The sequence below is a fragment of the Saccopteryx leptura genome, chromosome 3 (genome assembly GCF_036850995.1).
Source record: "Saccopteryx leptura isolate mSacLep1 chromosome 3, mSacLep1_pri_phased_curated, whole genome shotgun sequence".
Classification (NCBI taxonomy): domain Eukaryota; kingdom Metazoa; phylum Chordata; class Mammalia; order Chiroptera; family Emballonuridae; genus Saccopteryx; species Saccopteryx leptura.
The window spans coordinates 52118580-52143056 of record NC_089505.1 but is presented as its reverse complement, the minus strand read 5'-3'; the positions used below and the strand labels follow the sequence as shown (position 1 = coordinate 52143056).

Sequence of the window (24477 nt, the reverse complement as noted above, 5' to 3'; positions counted from 1 at the left end):
TATTTTGAAATCCTAAAAAGCATTAAACATTAAATAAACCTAATTTCTATTAAAAGATATTAGAATAAAACATTTCTTAGCTCATTTTCTCTCCAAATATATCATAGGTATAAATGATGCCTATTTCTTTTAGATCCTTTAAGGTTGAAAAGAAAATTTTAATACACAGATAAGACTCTTCCCAGTGCATTAATCTAAGATTGGCAAGTAAGCGGGTCTATAAACATATATATTCACTTAGAAAAGAAATGTTGGTACCTGGCACAGGATATACATGGGGCTGGGGGAAAGATATCTGAAGCTCTATATGTATTAGGTGAGAGTGGGAGGGATGTATTTAAAGAAAGAACATTGGGTAAAGTGGAGACAAAGTAAGATTTATAGGATTATGTTTCGGGTGACTGTGCAGGATAATAATAGTGACACAAACACATGCTTGGGATTTTATATAGGAATGAACTTTCTGTGGGCCTGCTTGCCTTGGCTTAGAAGTACAGAACCTTCTTTTGGGAATAAACCTGAGGAGTTTTTATAAACTATCTCAATATCTTTTCTAAAAATAGTATGAGAGAGTACTTTTTAAATTAACTACTTAAATAAGAGTATTAAAAAGGAAAACCATCTTTGCAGTCATTTCTGTTCTTATAAATTATTTTAGAAATAATTACCTACCTATTTTGACTCTCCCCCTCTCAGGACCTTCTCCCATTACTAGGATATTTGCTGGTTTCTAGAAATAAAAATAGAGCATTCAAATTACTATTCTTTTGATATGCTCTGAAATAGAAAAGAATTCTTATAATATGAAAAAGTTCTTATACTATTACGTATTTTCAACAAAACTATAATCAAATAATAAGTACCCTCTATATAGTAAACATCCTTGAAGTTAGTACTAACTTTCCATAAACATCCTTGCTATGGAATCATTTATTTTCAAAATTATATCATACAAACAATTACAAAAGAATTAAAGCTGTCATTTCTATTTGCCCCACAAATGTAATGAGTAATAACAATTTTAAAACCTGTACAAATTATAAACTGTCTGCTTGCTGCCCACAACAGTGTTCTTTATGGTTGAAAAGTTTATATAAAATTTCAAACCACAACATAATTACTTCATTTAAATAAGTCAAATGGAATATTCCTTGCTAAATATTTCTAAACTACTCTAGGAAAATATGATCAACATTCAACAGACTCCATTAAAAATCATACATGTTTTCGGCTATAGTTCACGCAAAAGTGAGAAATTCAAAACATAATTTCAAAATGTTAAGAAAATTAAAACCAAGGCTAATACAAAGCTATATAAAGAAAAGAGTAAGCTGCAAATGTATCCACCGTCTTTTAAGTCATCATCATTTGTCGACATTGAAAACAGAGAAACTGTTGAGATAGCCCTTTGGGCAACTGTCAACTCCATTTCCAAAGTCTTCTAAGCTAGAGAGGAGTTATGGAACCAAGTAACATCTTAAAGGAGAAATTAAAAGGACTTTCTGACTAGTTGAAGTAAGAAGATAACACAAATAGTGATACAGATTTCACCAAGGTTTCACTTTATATGAATGGAAGAATGATGGAAACTTTATTATGGAAAAGTTATGAGACATACTGGTTTGAGAGTGGGAACAACTAAGAGAAGGAGATGACATATTGAGTTTGAGGAAGGTGACATGCCTACGTCATATTAGCCAGGGGAGTGAAAATATGAAGATCTGGATTTGAAAGTTATTGTCACTGGTGTGTGATAACTTAAGACTAAAGACAAGATTAGTTTACCACAGCAGAAAGAGAAAAACAGCATCAGACAAAAACTGAACATTCAAAATTCAAGTTTAACAACTATCAAAAACCCATTATGTATAAAACATTGTATTGGAGACTTTCAGGAAAACCTCTTAACTCAAGGAACTTAAAATCTAGTAAGAGATGGACAGAGAGCTTTTTAGCATAGAAGGTATTATAAAAAGTACAAAAACAGCAAAATAAAATGTCAGCAACAACAAGGGGAATTTATAGCCTTAAAATATTTATGTTAGGAAGGAAGGATGAAGATAACAACATGCACAAGTTTTAAAAAAAGCTCAACAAAATAAACAAATGAACATAGAGGTAAAAAAGATAAAAGAGGCCCTGGCCGGATTCCTCAGTGGTAGAGTGTCAGCCCGGTGTGTGGATGTCCTGGGTTCAACTCCCGGTCAGAGCACACAGGAGAAGCGCCCATCTGCTTCTCCACCCCTTCCCCTCTCCTTCCTCTCTGTCTCTCTCTTCCCCTCTTACAGCCAAGGCTCCACTGGAGCAAATTTGGCCCGGGCGCTGAGGACGGCTCCACAGCATCTGCTTCAGGCACTAGAATGACTCTAGTTGCAACAGAGCAACACCCCAGATGAGCAGAGCCCCCTAATGGGCATGTCAGGTGGATCCCCGTCAGGCGCATGCAGGAGTCTGTCTCTCTGCCTCCCCACTTCTCACTTCAGAAAAATACCCCCCCCCCAAAAAGATAAAAGAGCAGAAATCTATGAACTAGCAAGGATTTAGGAAGCCTCCAGGACAACTAGAGCAAGAGGAGAGAGGTACACACATAGACAATATTACAAATTACAAATCCAGTGGAGGTTAGAAAGATAAAGAAACCTGAAAACTTTCTATTAATTTTAAAACAAACACAAAATAGATGAAGTCAAGAAAATGTAACCTACAAATGTACTTAAAATGACTTAGAAAATCTGAAAGTCTGAATAAATTAAAACTATAGTTACAAACCCTCCTATCAAGAAAATAGACCCCTGATGATCAAAGAGCCAAGTTTTCCAAATTTTCAATGAACAGATCATTTCAATTTTATTCAAATATTTTCAGAGAACAGAAAGAGGGGATGCTCTCAACACATTCTATAAGGCCTTGACAACATAAGATAAGAAAAAAAAATTTTCAGGCCAACTCACTCATGAGTATAGATGCAAAAATATTATTAAGCCAAGTCAAGAAACAGGAATGCCAGGATGGCTTAACATAAAAAAATCTATATAAGTCCATCATCATATTAACAGATTAAAGATAATTATCTTGAAAGGCTGAAAAAGCAGTTGATAAAATTTAACACCCATTCATGATAAACCCTCTCATCATGTTAGACTAGAAAAAAACTTCCTTAACCCGGTATCAAAAACTAAGAAAACATTGGGAGCATTCCCTTTAAAATTAGGAATAATGCAAGGATACCACTATTACCACTTCTAAAATCAACATAGTATTATAAGCCCAGTACTATAAAACAATAATTCAAGGCATAGGGACTGGAGAGTTGGAAACAAAACTATTCTTATTTGGAGATGATATAATTATCTACATGGAAAATCCTAAGTATAATATTTACAAACAAATTAACAATAGTAACAGAGTTTAGTAGGATGTCTACTTAACAGAACAATATGAAAAATTCAACTGTATTTCTATATACCAGCAGACAAACCAAAAAAAGCAGAAAATATAATTTTTCAAAGGCAGCATTTCTACAGCAACTATACTATAAGGTGCTTAGGAATAAAAATGTCAAAGATCGTACAAGATTTTTATATAGAGTATCTTGAAACCTTGTATTAAATGACATTAAGAAGTCCTAAATAAATTAAGAGCCCATGTTTATTAAAAAGATTCAAGTAGGTGGACAGTTGTGAATACACAAAATAGTTTATTATTGTATTATTATTTATTTTTATTGTATTATTTACCATATGAACTGTAAACCTACATTTGCTAACCTCTGTATAGTAAAAACATCAATTCTCCCCGTATTTATATATAAATTCAATGCAACTTCAATCAAAATTTCATACGGGTTTTTTATTATAGAACTTGTAAAGCTGGTTTAAAAATGTATGTGGAAGAGCAAAGAGCTAAGAATAGCCAAAATACTGTGAAAGTGTTAGGAATAGGGTATAAGGAGAAAAATCTGGCTCAAAACATGTTATCAAGATTTATTTTCCCTGACCAGGTGGTGGCGCAGTGGATAGAGTGTTGGACTGGGATGCCGAGGACCCAGGTTCGAGACCCCAAGGTTGCCAGCTTGAGCGTGGGCTCATCTGGTTTGAGCAAGGCTCACCAGCTTGGACCCAAGGTCGCTGGCTCGAGCAAGGGGTTACTCGGTCTGCTGAAGGCCCGTGGTCAAGGCACATATGAGAAAGCAATCAATGAACAACTAAGGTGTCGCAATGCGCAACAAAAAACTAATGATTGATGCTTCTCATCTCTCCGTTCCTGTCTGTCTGTCCCTGTCTATCCCTCTCTCTGACTCTCTCTCTCTGTAAAAAATAAAAATAAAATAAAAATAAAAAAGATTTCTTTTAACCAGACAAGGCAGTGGCACAGTGGATAGAGCATCAAACTGGGACGCGGAGGACCCAGGTTCAAAACCCCGAGGTCACCGGCTTGAGCGTGGGCTCATCTGATTTGAGCGAGGCTCACCAGCTTGGACTCAAGGTCGCTGGCTTGAGCAAGGGGTCACTCAGTCTGCTGTAGCCCCACAGTCAAGGCACAGATGGGAAAGCAATCAATGAACAACTAAGGTGCTGCAACGAAGAATTGATGCTTCTCGTCTCTCTCCCTTCCTGTCTGTCCCCATGTGCCTCTCTCTGTCTCTGTCATTTAGAAAAAAAATTATTTTAAACCCATAGCAATTAAGACACTGTAATATTGGTACAGGGATAGACAAAATGATCAATGGGACAGAAAAAGAGTACCTAGGTGGAAACAGGATAGTGAGAGAAGAAGAACTTCAGGTTAGTGGAGAAAGAAAGACTATTCAATATATGATGCTTGCACAATAGGTTCCAAATGGGTAAAAATAAATAGAATGGATTCTCACCTTATACCACACATACATCAATTTCAGGTGGATTAAGGACTTAAATGTGCAAAGCAAAACTTTAAAACTTTTGGGAAAGGCCCTGACCAGTTAGCTCAGTTGGTTAGTTCCAAGTTAGCTGTCTGGAAACACCAAGGTTGTTAGTTCAATCTCTAGTCAGGGTATATATGGGAAGTGACCAAAGAATACACATTAAGTGGAACAACAAAGGAATTTTTCTCTCTCCTTTTCCCTCTGTCTCTCCCCAAAGTCAATTTTTAAAAATTGAATAAAAAAATATAGGAGAATATCTTTCTGATCCTGAGGTAGGAAAGAATTTCTTAAACAAGGTGAAAAAAAAAATAACCATAAAAGAAAAGTAATAGTCCTGGCTGGCTGGCTCAGCGGTACAGTGCTGGCCTGGCGTGTGGAAGTCCTGGGTTCAATTCCCAGCCAGGGCACACAAGAGAAGCGCCCATCTGCTTCTCCACCCTTCCCCGTCTCCTTCCTCTCTGTCTCTCCCCCCCCCCCCGCCCCCCGCAGCCAAGGCTCCATTGGAGCAAAGTTGGCCCGGTCACTGAGGAAGGCCCCATGGCCTCCACCTCGAGCGCTAGAATGGCTCTGGTTACAATGGAGCAACACCCCAGATGGGCAGAGCATCGCCCCCTGGTGGGCATGCCGGGTGGATCCCGGTCAGGTGCATGTGGGAGTCTGTCTCTCTGCCTCTCCGTTTCTCACTTCAGAAAATACAAAAAAAAAGGGAGGGGAGAAAGAAAAGTGATAAATTTGACTATTATAATAATTTCCAATCATTAGAGATAAAGAAAATAAAAAGACAAAGCACAAACCATAAATATTTCTTATACACAGAAGTAAGTGGATCCAGGGGAACTCCTATATATTGCTGGTGGGAGAATAAACTGGTACAACTTCTTTAGAATATAATCTGGCACCATTTTGCAAAACTGAAAAATTGCATACCCTTTGACTCAGTAATTCCATTTTTAGATACACAAGAAAATGTTCCTAGGAGCAGTTTGTAATACAAAAGAATATAGACACAACCCAGATTTCTAGCTAATAGGCAAATGGAAAAATTGTGGTAGAGTCACACATGAATGTTAAAATAGCAGTGAAAATCAGTGAATTACAAATAAAGGTAAAAAAATGTTCAAATCTTGGAAGCATTATGTTAAGTGAAAAGATACAAGTTTTAGAAGGCTATATACAGCAGGATACCATTTTCATAGAACTTAAAACCAAGCAAAGTTAAAAAAAATACACTGTTTAGGCATACATATAAATGTAATAGGCCCTGACCAGTTGGCTCAGTGGTAGAGCGTTGGCCTGGCGTGTCAATGTCCCGAGTTTGATTCCCAGCCAGGGCACACAGGAGAGGCACCCATCTACTTCTCCACCCTTCCCCCATCTCCTTTCTCTCTATCTTTCTCTTCCCCTCCCACAGCCAAGGCTCCACTGGAACAAAGCTGGCACGGGCGCTGAGGATGGTTCCATGGCCTCTGCCTCAGGCGCTAGAACGGCTCCGGATGCAACAGAGCAATGCCCCAGATGGGGCATGCCCCTAGTGGGCATGCTTGGTGGATCCCAGTTGGGCACATGCGAGAGTCTGTCTCTCTGCCTCCCTGCTTCTCATTTAAGAAAAATACATGTAATAAACCTGTTTTTACAAAAAGTGAACAACAGATTCAAAATTTGGGATATCTGTTACCCCTTAGAAGGAGGTAGGAAGATAGAATGAGGAAAAACAGAAGAAATGGTAATGTTCCTATTATTGGGTTAAGTGACAGGCTCTCAACTGTTAAGCTTTGTAAAGTATATAAATGTTCCAAATAATCTTTTATATATATATGTATTAAGAATATAATAAGGCCCTGGCTGGTTGGCTCAGTGGTAAAGCATCAGCCCGGCGTGTGGATATCCCAGGTTTGATTCCCAGTTAGGGCATACAGGAGAGGCAACCATCTGCTTCTCCAACTCTCCCCCACCCCTCCCTTCCTCCTCCTCCCTCTCTCTCTCTATCTGTCTCTCTCTCTCTCCTCCTCCTCCTCCTCCTCCTCCTCCTCCAATAGCCATAGCACAATTCATTCAAGAGCACTGCCCCAGGCACTGAGGATGGCTTCATGGAACCTCTGCCTCAGGCACTAAAAATAGCTTGGTTGTGAGCATGGCCCCAGATGGGGGTTGCCGGGTGGATCCCAGTTCAGGGCTACATATGAGAGTCTGTCTATCTCCCCTCCTCTAACTTGGAAAAGAAGAAGAAAAAAAAGAATGTAATAAACACAAAGAGAAAGCAAGGAATGGAAATAGGCCCTGTTGGAAGTGGGTTGGGAAGGTATTATATTCAACATTATGTAAGCATTATTTTAAATTACTCAAAGCACACCTTCTTGAGAAGGCAACATTTGGGAAAAGATCTGAAGAATGTGCAGTGTAAATCAGCTTGCATCTAAAGAGGAAAACAGTCTACACAAAGGGAAGAACAAGTCACAAGGCCTGAGGCAGGAGCTTGCCTGGTGAACTGGAGCTTGGCTAGTAGGGGAAGACAGTGGGTGGCAGGAAGAACAGAGTGTGATAGGGCGCTGATGATTCTAGAGAGAAGGAAACCGATGGGAGGGCTTGCAGGCATTTCCAATTGTTCTGCCTTTGGCACAATTCAGTTGAGAATTGGATAGGTCAGGGGTCGGGAACCTTTTTGGCTGAGAGAGCCATAAACGCCACATATTTTAAAATGTAATTCCATGAGAGCCATACAATGACCTGTGTACGTTAGGCATTATCCAATAAAAATTTGGTGTTGTCCCGGAGGACAGCTGTGATTGGCTCCAGCCACCCGCAACCATGAACATGAGTGGTAGGGAATGAATGGATTGTAATACATGTTTTATATTTTTAACGTTATTTTTTAATTAAATATTTGTCTGCAAGCCAGATGTAGCCATCAAAAGAGCCACATTTGGTTCGCGAGCCATAGGTTCCCGACCCCTGGGATAGGTACTTAAACACTGTCTTCACACAGTGCTGTGAGAGCTGGTGAAGGCTGCCACAAGATTTGCAGAAGGGCTAGGTCATGGTGTTTGGAGCAAGCAGTTAGGCAAAACCTTGGAGAGCCAATAGGCTGGCTAACTGGAGAAAGAGCAAAGAGGTCAATGTGGTGGAATCAATGTGAGAGGAGAAGAGTCAGGATAGGAGAAGCAGTGGAGAGATAGGGCGAAGGTTGGGGAAGGACATTGTCAGTCATACAGAATGATGTGAAAACATAGAAAGACTTTAGGTCTAGAATTAGCATCATTTTCTTTTATTATCTTTCTGTCTGACCCATAATTTTTTACAAGTTGTATAATACATATGCAGATTTTGGTATTTTGCCCAATCTCTGATAGCAAGGTTTGGAGAGACTATTATTTACTACTACAATATGTAGTTCTATAATGTTTGCTTTTATATATTTTGGTATTGTCTATAATTAAAGGAATGGTATATTTTTAAATTTATTTTTATTTTTAGTGAGAAGAGGTGAGGCAGAGACAGACCCCTGCATGCACCCCAATCGGGATCCACCAGGCAAGCTCACTAAGGGCGATGCTCTGCCCATCTGTGGCCCTTGCTCTGTTGCAACTGTAGCCATTCTTTGGCACCTGAGGCAGAGGCCAAGGAGCCATCCTCAGTGCCCGGGGCCAACTCACTCCAATCAAACCATGGCCGCAGGAGGGGAAGAGAAGAGAGAGAGAAGCAAGAGGGGTAGTGGTAGAGAAGCAGATGGATGCCTCTCCTGTGTGCCCTGGTCAGGAATCGAACCTGGAACATCCATTCACCGGGCCAACTGGTCAGAACCAGGAACGATATTTTTATAAGTATAATAAAGAAAATGTTGAGAGGAATAAAGGCTGGTTAGATAAAAGAGAGCTTAGTGAAAGAACCTGTAAAAGAGCATCCATGGTAAGAAAACAGAACAGGGTTCTAGAAGCCAAGAGAGTTTAAAAAGGAAGAGATGATCATCAGGTGCAAGAGAATGAAGCTGTGAAAGGCACTTCTGGACAATTAGGAGGTCACTAGTGACTCAGGAAAAAATAATTTTTATGCATTTACAGACGCCAGACACAGTAAAATAGTATCCACACAAATGGAAGGAATATAAAGACAGAATTAGAATATACTTTTGAAGGCCATAGCAAACAGGGATCTCTGGGATATAACAATTTTTAAAATTGTAAAATTATCAATTATATCAGGGGTCTCAAACTCAACTCAGCATGTGGGCCGCAGAGCAAGATCACAGCCGTTCGGCGGGCCGCACTAGGTCTACAAAAGGCAACTGTTATGCAACACTTTTCTCACTGCAGTTGAAAACAAAAAAAAAAAAATCAGTACAACAAGCACAATCGTACATGCAGTTTACTCAGTGTCACAAAACGACCAGAAACTGTAGTTCGCATCACAACTGCTGTTAACTAAGCTAATATCTAGCTAGGATGCTAGAGAAATGAAAAATACAAGTAGGCCCCTAGGCTTACTTAATTTTATCCAAAATATTTTGAACTTCGTGGATTAGTCTGCGGGCTGCACAAAATTGTTCGGCAGGCCGCATGCGGCCCGTGAGTTTGAGATCCCTGAATTATATCATATTATATACCATTTGCTACATAATTTGAATTTCCTAAATTTTGAGCTTAAATCCTTTTAAAAATAACAATGTAAGAAGAAAAACACAAAGTATGTGATATAAGAGCAAAAAGTGCTTCATATAAAAAATGAAAATAGCCTGACCAGGTGGTGGCACAGTGGACTGAGACTTGGAGGACCCAGGTTCAAAATCCCAATGTAGCTGGCTTGAGCACAAGCTCATCTGGCTTGAGCACGGGCTCACCAGCTTGAGTGCAGGGTTGCTGGCTTGAGCATAGGATCATAGACAGTACCCCATGGTCACTGGCTTGAGCCCAAAGGTCGTTGGCTTGAGCAAGGGGTCACTCGCTCTGCTGTAGCCTCCTGGTCAGAGCACATGTGAGAAAGCAATCAATGAACAACTAAGGTGCCGCAACGAAGAACTGATGCTTCTCATGTCTCTCCCTTCCTGTCTGTCCCTATCTGTCCCTCTCTGTCTCTGTAAAAAAAGAAAAAAGAAAATAGATTATCAGCTGCTGAATAGGAGAAAATGGTCTTATATTATGTTAGCTAACTCTTGTTAGAAGTTCTTGCAGTCAATATTATGTGCAAACAGAGGCTGAGCACCACAATGGAATGAGTATATGTATATAGAGAAAGGAGGACCTAGCTAGTCTTGAAGTTAGTACAGAATTCCTTTGATATAACATATGTACTTGAAGCCTATGGAAGCTCTAAGAGTGGGGTTTCCATGACATGGTTTAGGGGAGCAGTGGCTATGAGCTCTTTCGTATAGTCCAAGAAAGGAACCCAGAGCTTGGGTTGTAGTATCCATAGAGAAAGACTGCTGTAGTCAAGTTAAGATCTAGAATTTCAGAGAAAGTGATTTTTAAGTGTGCATCCTTTAACTGGGATCATCTGTCTCTTTTAGAACAAGTAAATACAATTCAGTTCTATAGATAGAACTGAATCCTATATATAGTATGTTTTTCCTAAACATATATTATACTTATGATAAAGTTTCATTTTTAAATTAAACACAATAAAAGATTAATAGTAACAATATAATAGAACAATTATAATATATTGTAATAAAAATTATGTGAATGTTATCTCTCTTTCTCTTTCTGATAACCGAGATGGCTACTAAGTGTCTTGTGGTCAGACAGCTCTCTGGCATGGCACGGATAAACTGAACAGCCGATGCAGGAGAGCCCAAGGTATTATCACACTACTCAAAATGCATGAAATTTAAAACTTATTAAGTCTAGAATTTCCATTTAATGTTTTAGGACTGAAGTTTACTATGGGTAACTGAAACTATGGAAAGCAAAACCAAGAATAAGAGGGGCACACTGTGAATTTTAAGGTTATAAGATACTTGATGTTTCAAAATAATGGTAACAAAATAAATCATATAATCACTGTGAACATATATTTAACTTTTCACAGCATTTTCACATTTCCTTTTTCTTAAGGGCCTACAGGGCTAGGGGGCAAGTCTCAGAACAACTCCATAAAATCCTCAAGACTACATACCAGGTTGTGTTTACAGATATTATGCTTAATTTTCAAAAGACTAACTCTCACAGTGATTAATTTAAGTGAAAGTATATGCCTTTACAGAAAATAAGGGAAACTGCAGCTCATGAACACATACCTACAGCCACAAATAGAAACTTAAAAGGAATGAAGAAAGGATACCAAAATTGTTCTGACCTAGTTACATCCCAATTAACACAGATCATGCTTTACTAAAACTCCTCTTCTCACTGTGAACACAAAATGCCAGCTGTGAAAGAAAGTGATACTGCTGGGTTTGCACACTTTAGTTACCATAGCAACAGTAGAACTGGCAGGAATTGGATGCCTCACATTTAAGTTATCAGCAATAAAATCGGATAGACAAATCTAGGCTTCAGGGTTTGTTTTAGTTACATTGTATTTTAAAGGCAAAAGTCAGGAAAATAATGTGATAAACAGTATGATCGCTCAGAAACTATTCTTGAAATATCCGCATTTTTGCAGAATTCAGTTAATTCCTGAATTTACATCTTCATGTACTCCAGATTGCCTTTTCCTTTTATAGAATCAATTTTTTCCCACAGGGTTAAATTTATTTCGGTTAATTGGCACATGATAAATAGAACAGCCTAAAGACACAGAATTATCTATCTACATTTGTTTTGCACTCCCCACCCCAGGACATTTGGAACAAAAATATGAAACCCACAAGATGACTATTACCAGAAGCAATAAAGACTAAAAAACATAAACACAATTGTCTACAATCCTGAATAATAGGGACAAAACCAATCAGAATATCAGTCACACTAGTTTCTGAATAATGAACAGTGCTGGTCTAATATTAATGGCCACAACTACTCTTTTATTTAAATATGAAAGTGACACAACTCTCCTCACATTTGATACAGAAGTACATTATGTTCCTTTCTTTACACTGTTCTCCATTGTTCACCTTGAACAAATAAGATTCTGTGTTGTAACAGATAGGGCAAAGAACTAAGAGTAAGATACAAGATACATGCTTTCTTTTCTCAGCAAACAAAACAGTTATTTGCTAACAGCATCAGTCTATCATATTTGTTTACCCCTTAATACAATCTCTCTTTTTTCTTTTTACAGAGACAGAGAGAGAGAGTCAGAGAGAGGGATAGACAGGGACAGACAGACAGGAACGGAGAGATGAGAAGCATCAATCATTAGTTTTTTGTTGCGCATTGCGACACCTTAGTTGTTCATTGATTGCTTTCTCATATGTGCCTTGACCACGGGCCTTCAGCAGACCGAGTAACCCCTTGCTCGAGCCAGCGACCTTGGGTCCAAGCTGGTGAGCCTTGCTCAAACCAGATGAGCCCACGCTCAAGCTGGCAACCTTGGGGTCTCGAACCTGGGTCCTCGGCATCCCAGTCCAACGCTCTATCCACTGCGCCACCACGTGGTCAGGCTACAATCTCATTGATAGAAGAGGATTTAAAAATATAGAGCATCTGATATAGTGACTGCAACCTCCTAAAGGTCAGGGAAGATATTTCCATTACTATTTTATGTTTCTGATGAAATTCAGGTACACAGTGTTTAATAAATATTTGCTGAATAAATAAACAAATAAATGAATGAATGAAAACTGCCAATGGTTAGTATTCATGACCCTTTGTTGGAGGCAAGCTCTCAATTTTAAAAGAAGATGTGGCCCTGGCAGGTTGGCTCAATGTTAGAGCGTTGGCCTGGCACCTGACCAGGCAGTGGCGCAGTGGATAGAGCATTGGACTGGGATGCAGAGGACCCAGTTTCGAAACTCCAAGGTCACCAGCTTGAGTGCAGGCTCATCTGGTTTGAGCAAGGCTCACCAGCTTGAGCCCAAGGTCGCTGGCTTGAGCAAGGGGTCACTCGGTCTGCTGTAGCCCCCTGGTCAAGGCACATATGAGAAAGCAATCAATGAGCAACTAAGGTGCTGCAACAAAGACTTGATGCTTCTCATCTCTCTCCTTTCCTGTCTGTCTGTCCCTATCTGTCCCCCTCTCTGTCTCTGTCACAAAAAAAAAAAAAAAAAAGTTTAGAGCACTAGCCTCGCATGTGGAAGTATTGGGTTCGATTCCCAATCAGGGCACACATGAGAATAAACATCTGCTTTTCCACCACTTCCCCTTCTCTCTCACTCTTCCTCTCCCACAGCCATGGCTCAAGTGATTTGAGCAAGCAGACCCCAGGCGCTGAGTATGGCACAATGGCCTCACCGCAGGCGCTAAAATAGCTTGGTTGCTGATCAATAAAGCACCAGCCCCAGATGAGTGGAGCATCCCCAGTAGGGGGCTTGCTGGGTGGATCCCAGTTGGGGTGGCTGTCTTTCTGCTCCCTGCCTCTCACTTAAAAAAAAAAAAGTAAGAAACTACAGTAAGCACTTACCTCCAAATATGCAAGCTCACTTCTGAATATATAATAGATTTTTTTTAAACCCTCATTCTAGTTTATTCTAGGGCTTCAACCATCACCCATATGCTAATGACAGCCAAATCTATACTTCTAGGATTTCTAAACTTCTATATATTTTAGCGATATGTCAACTGTATGCTATCCATATCCACAATCATCTCAAACACAACTTATTCAACCTGAATTTTTAATGCCTCTTTCTGATATTCCTTTCTCGGTCACTCAATCAACAAAAAAAGTCTGCATACCCTGTGCTTATCCTTTAAATCTAATCAGTCCTCAGATCTGTATCTTACTTCGCAATTTTGATTACCCTGCTGTAATTCAGGCCTTCTTCATTTCTCGACCAGCTGATTACAACAGCCTGATAAAGCTGCTGTCCCTGCACCCTCAAACCAATTCTTCATATCCCTGTTTCCATGGTCCTTCTGAAACAAAAATTTGACCAGCTCAGCTCTAGCTGACCACAGGAAATACACACTTCTAAACATCATAATTAAGACCTACCATTATCTGGTCCCTATTCTCTCTCCTGCCTCTCTTTCACTACTTCTTGCTGATCCCCGAATATACCTCGTTTCTTTTTTAAACCTTATTATTTTACAATGATCCATTTATGTGTATCTTCCTACCATGCACTTGTTGAAGGAAGGGACTGTATTTTATTTATCTCTGTATTCCCAGTGCCCAGCATAGTGTCTGGTACATATAAAGCAGTCAAAATGTTTGTAAACCAGTCCTTCCCACCACAGAAATCTAGTTATAAATGAATAATCTAGTTAAGAATGACAGATTCCATAGATTTATAAATTGTCTCATACTTTGGGAACATTGTTGGTTAAACAGGCCCTTGCATTCAGAGAACCTAACCACTTTTCTTTTCAAGTGAGACAGACAGACAGACAGAAAGGGAGAAAGATGAGAAGCACCAACTCATAGTTGTAGCACTTTAGCTGTTCATTAATTGCTTTTTATATGTGCCTTGACTGGGAGTTCCAGCCAAGCCAGTGACCTTGGGTTTAAGCCAGTGGCAATGGGGACATGTCTATGATCCCATGCTCAAACGGGCAACTCCACACTCAAGCTAGTGAGCCCATGTTCAAACCAGCAACCTTGGGGTTTCAAACCTGAGTCCTTTGTGTCCCAGGTTGATGCTCTATCCACTGTGTCACCACCTGGTCAAGCAGAGAACCTATCACTTTTTAAAGTTCTGTTTCTAAGCAAAAAATACCTTCTCAGCTTGAAATTCCGTATCCAGAAGTAAGTTCAGGCTATGTGTAAATTGGGAGTGGTCTATAATATTAAAAGCTGTGGTTATTCTCATTTTGCTTTAAAATAGTCTAGAGGTATCTATAATCAATTATGTTAATCAAACCTTGTAGTCATAGTAAACAACGCCTGCCAACCCAGCACTGCACAACAGTTAACAATACACTTCTTTGTCTTCGCCTTTTTAGGAGTGGTTATAAGCCTGACTAGCAGAGATAAGGTTTTCTTTTTTCTAACAAGAAGCAATAAAAAGCAGCCATTATAAAAAGCTTAATGTAAGACAAACACATGTATCTAGAAGGCTGTTTACCCAACTAACTTCAAGGTCACTAAGGGAGTATAATCAAGATATAGTCCAAGCCGATAGCAATGCCAGGAATAAGTGAGTGGTACAAAGACGTTCAGATTCTATCCTGTTTGTTAAGGAGTACAATCCATCCACAGAGGAACAACACTGGTAGAAAGCAGTTTTCTATTTACTTTTGTGAACTTCAATTCAAATAAAAATAATTTCAGTCTCATTATCTTGAGAAATTAAGAATGTCAGAGGTAGAAATGATAAAAATGAGCTCTCTTACTTTACTCATGAATAAAGAGAGGCTAAAGACCCACTAACAACCAAGTTCACTGTCCACGAACAGTGGCAGACCCAAGATGAGAACTAGGCGAGTGTTGAGAAGAAAAGCAAACTTGGAAAATATACAACACTTAATTGATTTATGGCCCTCACCTCTGTAGAAATCTTCTATCCAGATATGTGCTTAGTTGAGAATATAATCACACAAAATACCCATCATCTATATATAATCTCTCAGTGAAATGAATCATCAGACCTTGCATGCAAGATCCCCTCTTGATGATGATACCATCAATTAGGGATCCTGAATCATCCTACAGTGCTAGTCAAATAGAATGCCCGTGGTGATGATTACCCAGGTACATACATTTGTCCAAATTCACCAATTTATAATTAAAATGGGTGTATCTTATTGTATATAAATTCTACTTCAATAAAATAAAATGGTATGCCTGAACTGATTCTTCAGTTTTAAACACAAGCTTCGAAGTACTGGGGCTCCTTCTGTAGCCCTTGGCTCCTCACCAGTTCCTGCCATTGCTGTCACTGTGGAATATATACTCTTTGTTAAAAAAGAGACAAAAGGTCCAAAATGAAGGCACTGGTGCTAGGCCTCACATTAGCAAACCAAGATTTAATACTTAACCTAACTACAGTTTCAACCTCTCCCAGAAATGTAACCTTTAACCAGTTAGTGTGGAATTACCAGGTCAGGATTAGTGAGGTCATCTGCCCAATAAGTCCCTCCAGTCTCCTTAAGAGGACCCAACTGAAACAATGCATTCCTCGCTAGTAATTTCCTTTTTTCCTCTCTTCTTTTCTGCCTTTAAAAACTTCACCTTTTCTAAACTTCAGCAGAGCTCCTTTTTATTTGTTAAATGGGATGCTGCTCGATTCATGAATCATTAAATAAAGCCAATTTAATCTTTAAATTTATTCAGTTGAATTTTGTTTTTTAACACCTCTTAGTGACTTTGAAATTAGTTTGGCAAACAGCCCTCTAGATACATGTGTTTGCCAATACAAGCTACTAAAACTTGATGCTAAAGTCAGGGATCATCAAAAGAGTTCTGTTCCTAAACTGAACCTTGGGAGGCCTAATCGGCCACTGTGAGTCTAACCACATCCCCTTTGAAGTTGGTCCTCTTGGAAGGCTGATACTTAGTATGATCAACAGCGCTGGAACAGCAGTGCTGCACAGAGATTTCTAGACAATTCTCCAGCTACGAAGCACTTATTTTAATCAAACTATAACAATTAATAGGACAGTACTTTTTTTCCTAACTGTATAGAAACAGGACCATCTTTGACTTTCATATATTGGGTTTCATTCAGTGATGTTCCTAACGTCTTAAAATGCTCTCTTTAGCTAAAGGACTATAGCTTCTTTGTAGTGTGTGTTCTCAATGCTTGTCAGCTAACTGCTACAGGTAAGCAACCATGGAAAACAATGTTTTTGCCATCATTTTAAAAAACATTTATTTTCTGAGAGACAGAAAGGAAGAGAGATGAAAAACATCAACTCAGAGTTGCGTCACTTTCATTGTTCATTCATTGCTTCTCATATGTGCCTTGATTGGGGGCTCAAGCTGAGCTGGTGACCCCTTGCTCAAGCCAGCATCCTTGGGCTCAAGCCAGATAAGCCTGCTATTAAGCCAGCGACCTTGGGGTTTTGAACCTGGGTCATCACTGCCCCAGATCGGCGCTCTATTCATTGCGCCACTGCCAGTCAGGCTGAGTATTTTGGTTTTGCATTTTTGCCCTTGTTTTATACAAATGAGTGAAAAATAGAAGAAAGTGTTAGTGATAAGTATAGGCCTTGAGCTATGTGACAAAAATGGAATCTCTAGGTACAGAGTGAAAAATTCTGGATCTCAATTGAACACACCCTCTACATTCAAGTGGATTAAACCTGTGGTTCAAAAACAGAGAGGGGAAGGAATGAAAGGAAGAGATGAGGAGGGGAAACATACAGAACATATACTGAATTCTGTAAATAAGTCATTTAAGAATATTTGTAAAAAGGAAGGGATAATTGGTACATTATAATATTTTAGCTCACTAGAACCAAAACTACCTCCAAACTCTTACCACCAAAGCAACTTTTATACATGGAAAGACTATACTTTCAGGGATCATTTCTATAGTTTGTTTGTTATACATGGAAAAATTATATAGGAAAGGAGAGGTCTTTATCATATTTCTAGTAAATAAAAAGGTGCCAAATAACATTTAAATCTTCTTAAGATTCTGTGGTAGGCAGCTTCAGACATGGTTTCCAATCACCTGCACCCCTGATTTACTCTTGTGTGACTACTCCCATGGTCTGGGCCGTGCCTACTGACTTCTATTGAACAGAATACAGCAAAAGTAATGGATGCCACTTGCATGATTAACTTACAGAAGACCACGACTTCCATCTTGCTAACACGCACTCATCTCTTGCTCTCTTGTTTTCTCACTCTGATGAAGAAAATTTCCATGGTGTGAGATGCTCTATGACAGTGGTTCTCAACCTGTGGGTCGCGACCCCGGCGGGGGTCGAACGACCAAAACACAGGGGTCACCTAAAGCCAAAATATGTATTTCCGATGGCTTTAGGAGACCCCTGTGTTTTGGTCGTTCGACCCCCGCCGGGGTCGCGACCCACAGGTTGAGAACTGCTGCTCTATGACAAGGAACCAAGGAAGGCCTCCACCCATCAGCTCGTGAGGAATGAATCCTGCCAACAACCTCGTGAGTAAATGAAGAAGCACAAGCTTAAGATGAAAGCAACACTTTAAAGAGACTGAAACAGAGGACCGGACCCAGATAAGCTGCACCTAAATTTCTGACCCACAGAATCTGTGAGATGATAAATGTTGTTTAAAGCCACTACATTTTGGGGCAACTTGTTACACAGCTATAGATAACTTAAATATATATACAAGTTTAAAATATACATGGCCAACATATCATAAACAACCTAGAATGCTCTTGGAAATCCAGTAAGAATTCTGTCTGAACAAGCAGATGTCATAAGGAAGAAAATATATCAACGCTCAAAACTATATAGTTCTCTATCACTTATTATAACAAAATATCTAGAATCAAATTATGCATTTCTCTGTAGGTAGAATATCTATTGCATTCTTTTCTTTAATCAATACAATTATTTGTATTCTATTGGTTAAAAGTTTCAAATCTTATTAGAATTACTTACTAAAGGAGTAGAGGCATTTGTGAATGTGTACACAAAATATAAACAAGTGCTAAACTCGGTCAGAATCATAGTAAGTCAATATTGACTTTATGTATTGGCAAGTTTTATTGTTATTGTTATTATTATTGTTATTCTAGATCTCTAATAAAATCAGTCTTTAGGTCTGTGACAGAAGTGACTTTTTTGAAAATCCAGAAATGTTTGGCAGATGTTAATAACAAAACCATAAAGATTACTGATATACAAAATTATTTTGTCCCTCAACCAGATCTCACAAAATGTCCATGTACCAACTTTGCAGATAATATAGTTATTTGTGCCTATCAACTTCAAAAGACTACAGATTCACCCATTGCTGTGAGCAATAATTACCACTTAAAATTCAAGTTAGAATTTTACAATGGGACCTTCACAAACATAAAGACAGAGAAAGGGTCAGGGCTCTGAAGCATTCATTCAAATCCTTCATTCAGTAAAGACCCAGTATTTATCATGTGATAAGTGGTAAGATATTAAAGTGAAAAAGAGATAGTTTACCTTGTAGTTCATTTTATGTCACTGATTCAGTAGCAATATTCCGTAACTATGAAGCCATAAATCTACTTAACAATACCATCACTTAGACAGTATTTCTCTACCTTTGCTAAATAAAAATATGCAATTGCCAGATGTTTTGCTGAAATTCAATTTAAGCAACTTATGAGAAGAAACAATATGCCAACACTAGAAATACAAAAATTAGTGAGGTATGATCCTTGCTCTCAAGAAGCCCATAATTTTGAAAAAGAGATAAACTATATCTTGGCATTCTTCCAATCAACCAGAATAGTAGTCCCATTAAAATGAGTCACACTATATTTCATCCTCTTACTCTTAGCTACAATCCTGCTATAAAATTAAAATACATCTTTTCCCCCTTGGTGTTTACAAGTTCCAAATGTTTATAGACTTATGTCTCTACTTTACTGTCTCTCAGCCAAGATGAATATGTTTAGCTTCTTTTCTCCTTTCCTTTTAAAGCAATTCCTCAATATAAGTAATCTTCTTGGTGACTTTATTCTAGAATCCAAATGGCATAATTAAAATAGTATTCCAGATATGAAATCAATCACAATGAAAAACACCTATCTCTTTGATGATGTAATGCTTCTGACTCTGTACTGTATGTAAAGTACAAAGCATTCATTTTTATTTATTTTTAAATTGGGGGATTATACTATTACAATGAAAATTTATATTTCTCTACCACCTTTAATTGTATGGATTTTCCAACTTTCTCACATCAAATAAAAATTTAGAGATGGTACATACTCTGAAACAACTGTGACTAACAAATACTGTAAAGCCAGATTTCTTTTTTTTTTTCCTACAGAGACAGAGAGAGAGTCAGAGAGAGGGATAGATAAGGACAGACAGACAGGAATGGAGAGGGATGAGAAGCATCAATCATTAGTTTTTCGTTGCAACACCTTAGTTGTTCATTGATTGCTTTCTCATATGTGCCTTGACCGTGGGCCTTCAGCAGACAAGTAACCCCTTGCTCGAGCCAGCGACCTTGGGTCCAAGCTGGTGAGCCTTGCTCAAACCAGATGAGCCCACGCTCAAGCTGGCAACCTTGGGGTCTCGAACCTGGGTCCTCTGCATCACAGTCCGACGCTCTATCCACTGCGCCACTGCCTGGTCAGGCTAAAGCCAGATTTGTTACAGTAATAGGAAATTAAGCATTTAATAAAACCTTAGTCATTGACTAAAATTGCAAATCTACTCTTAAGCTCAAAAACAAATGATTTTTCAAATGTCTCCATCATGCTCCTTTGAAGATTATATCTGTACTTTATATAGTTAATATAAATATTTCTATTATCTACTACAGAATATATCTACAAAGTAAACTTACAATTTAGGTCTTCTACTCCTGAAAATACTTTGGCAAAACCATGACAATATCATCCAAGGTATCAGGACTCACGATCAATGAAAAGAATTGAGTATGGGATCACAGACTAGATTCCTATTGGTGAATGTGTATATAAAATATAAACAAGTGCTATACTAGGTCAGAACCATGTTCAGAACATATTTTCAGCATGTGCTCATGCAATGGATAAGTTAATAAAAATAATCAGTAATGGCTTCTTTAATGGGAAAAAAATTCCATCCAGGGAAAATTCATCCTCTTGCTCACAAACATTTAGTGCTTATACACAAACTCCCTAGCTTAATATTTAGGACCTTCCTCAATCCTTCCACCCTATATCTTTCTAGTCTTACCTCATACTACCCTAATTCAACTTATCCATTTTTGAGCCAGACAGAACTACACAGCCTTTTGGGGATAATTCAAGTGATTTCTCATCTCAGAAGTTTCACATTCAATATTCCCTTAGGTTAACTTCACCTCACAAATCTTTATTTAAATTCTATTCATCCTTCAAAGTCCAGATCAAATGGCACCTGTCTGAAGCTTTCCTTTATCCCCCACTCAGAACTTCTTCTAGCCTTGAACAGCATTTAGTCTGTCTTCTCACACAGCCATCATCACGTTCTCTCTCTTATATATTATCATACAAGTGTTTGTGTACATGTCATATTTCTTTCCTCTGACTAAACTCCTGAGGAGAAGGTCTTTGATGTAGTCATATTTGTACAGTCCCATTTCACGCGTTGCACATGCAAGCAAATAATAAATGTTCATTACAGACAGTGTGTTGAAATGTATAACAGCCCTGGCCAGGTGGCTTAGTAAATTAAGCATCCATCTGGCGCACCAAGGCCATGGGTTCAAGCTCCAGTCAGGGCACATACGAGAAGCAATCAATGAGTGCACAACTAAATGGAATAACAAGGTGATGCTTCTCTCTCTCTCTCTCTCTCTCTCTCTTGTGCTCCCTTCCCACTTACCTTCCTCTCTCTCTCAGATCAATGAAAAAAAATTTTTTTAAATGCACAATATCTGTTACTTGATCCAGAAATATGCCATAATAATCAATATTCTTACTGATATTTACTCAGTACCTATTTTGTGCTGGAGTCATAGTATACCAAATGAATCAAAGACCTTACTCTGTCAAGAAGTTTATGGTCAAGAACATCTTCTAGACATCTATATAAATTATTATAATACTAATAGATAAGTGCCAAAAGCGAAGCAAAGATGAAGTACAACAGCAACTAATAAGGAGAGCTTATTTTGAAATAGGGATGGATATGAGGATAAGTTTTGATGTTTGTGTGGGTTCTGAAAGACAAGTAGTATCTGAGTATGTAGAGATGGGGTAAGAAGTTTTAAGACAGAAGAAATAAAAGCCATTGAGGCAGGAAATCTCAAGAGGATACAAAGAACAATCAATAGTTAAATAGAAGAATGTTAAGTGAAAGATTAAATGGATATATATTTAAAACAGTATTTCAAGGCAATTGGAGCTACATCTGATAAGGAAGTAGAGCTTTTAGTCTGTAAGCAATGAGGAATTACTTTAAAGTTCTTGAGCAGAAGTTGAGGTCAGAAAGTCTAAAGTAGACTGGAAGGGAAAGAGATTGTTGATAAAGAGACAAGTTAAGAGGCTAAGACAAAACTTTAAGAAAGATATAATAAAGGCCCGACGTAAGAATGAGGCAGTAGAGATGAACTTAGAACACAGAAGAGCTATTTTAGAGGTGAAACTGACAGGATTAAGCAAGTTCTAGATGTGGAGTGCAAGAGTCTACAACAGGTGTAGTTAACCTTTTTATACCTACCGCCCACTTTTGTATCTCTGTTAGTAGTAAAATTTTCTAACCACCCACCGGTTCCACAGTAATGGTGATTTATAAAGTAGGGAAGTAACTTTACTTTATAAAATTTATAAAGTAGAGTTACAGCAAGTTAAAGCATAAAATAATAATTACTTACCAAGTACTTTATGTCGGATTTTCGCTAAGTTTGGCAGAATAAATCTTTATAAAACAACTTACTATAGTTAAATCTATCTTTTTATTTATACTTTGGTTGCTCCACTAATGCCCACCATGAAAGCTGGAATGCCCACTAGTGAGCAGGAGGGACCAGGTTGCCTACCACTGGTCTACAAGGAGAAAAGAAGTTCCTAGCTTTTGAGAAAAGTGGTGCCATACCCAAAATAGAGGACACTAAAGCAGCAGCAACTTTGGAGGGAAGAAAACTGAGTCCTGGTCATAATGAGTTTTAGTACCAGTGGACATTCAGGTAATAACATCACAAACAAATGTGTTAATATATGCTATTTATTTATTTACTTATTTATTTTGCAAGAGAGGGAGCGAGAAAGAGAGACAGACAGACAAAGGGAAAGAGATGAGAGGCATCAACTTGTAGTTTGGCACTTTAGTTGTTCATTGATTGCTTCTCATACGTGCCTTGATTGGGGGGCTTCAGCTGAGCCAGTGACCCCTTGCTCAAGCCAGCAACCTTGGGCTCAAGCCAGTAACCATGGGGTCATGTCTGTGATCCTACACTCAAGCCGGATGAGCCCACACTCAAGCAGGTGACCTCAGGGTTTCAAACCTGGGTCCTCAGTGTGCCAGGTTGATGCTCTATCCATTGTGCTACTGCTTGGTCAGGCAATCTATGCTATTTAGAACAAAATGTAGGCACACTTCATTTTATTGCACTTCACAGACATTGCATTATATTTACACATTGAAGGTCTGTGGCAACCCTGTATCAAGCATGTCTGTCAGTGCCATTTTTTCCAACAGCATTGCTCAGTTCATGTCTGTGTGTCACATTTTGGTAATTCTCACATAATTTCAAACCTCTACATTATTATTTTTATATTTGTTATGGTGATCTGTGATCAGTGATCTTGGATGTTACTATTTTAAGCTTTGGGGGAGCACCACAAACCACATCCATATAAGATGGCAAACTTATTTGACAAATGTTGTGTTGTGGCTGCTCTACTAACAGACCATTTCCCCATCTCTCTTTCTCTCTAGACCATTTCCCCATCTCTCTTTCTCTCTCTCTCTCTCTCTCTCTCTCTCTCTCTCCTTAGACCTTCCTATACCCTAAGGTACTATATTGAAATTAGGCCAATTAATAACCTTACAGTGGCCTCTAAAGTTTTCAAGTGAAAGAAAGAGTTGCATGTCTCTTGCTTTAAGTCTAAAGCTAGAAATGATTAAGCTTCAGTGAAGAAAGCTGAGACAGGTTGAAAGCTAGGCCTCATGTGCCACACAGCCAAGTGGTGGTGGAAGTAACTACAGACATGTTGGAAACAGCAAGAGACCTAGAATTAGAAGTGGAGCCTAAAGATATGGCTAAATTTCTACAATTTCATGATAAAACATTAATGGATGAGAAGTTGCTTCTTATGGATGAGCAAAGAAAGTGATTTCTTAAGATCAAATCTATTCCTGGTAAAGATAGTGTTAAGATTGTTGAAATGAGCATGACCAGGCAGTGGCACAGTGGATAGAGCATCAAACTGGGACACAAAGGACCCAGGTTCAAAACCCTGAGGTTGCCGACTTGAGCATGGGCTCATCTGGCTTAAGCGCAGGCTCACCAGCTTGAGCATGGGATCATAGGCATGATCCTGTGGTCACTGGCTTGAGTCCAAAGGTCACTGGCTGAAGCCCAAGGTCACTGGCTTGAGCAAGGGGTCACTCGCTCTGCTGCAGCCCCCGGTCAAGGCACATATGCGAAAGCAGTCAATAAACAACTAAGGTACCACAACAAAGACTCGATACTTCTCATCTCTCTCCCTTCCTGTCTGTCCCTCTCTCTGTCTCTCTCTCGTCTCTGTAACAACAAAAAAGCAGCTTCAGGGTTTGAGAAGATTGACTCCAATTTTGAAAGATCTACTGTGAATAAAATGCTATCAAGAAGCATTACATGCTCCAGAGAAATCATTTGTGAAAAGAGAAATCAGTCAGTGTGGCAAACTTCACTGTTGTCTTATTTTAAGACACTGCCACAGCCATCTCAGCCTTTAGCAGCCAGCACCCGCATCAGTCAGCAGCCATCAACACTGAGGCAAGACC

General features: G+C 38.8%; 1 protein-coding gene across 3 annotated transcripts in view; it reads right to left on the bottom strand.

Moving 5' to 3' along the window:
• Positions 1-24477, bottom strand: part of CDK19 (cyclin dependent kinase 19) — a 232043-nt gene that overhangs the window by 27331 nt on the left and 180235 nt on the right. For all 3 annotated transcript variants that reach the window (XM_066373467.1, XM_066373466.1, XM_066373468.1), the window contains one exon: positions 673-730. In XM_066373467.1, coding sequence (XP_066229564.1) covers positions 673-730 — 58 coding nt within the window. The remainder of the gene's footprint in view (positions 1-672; positions 731-24477) is intronic.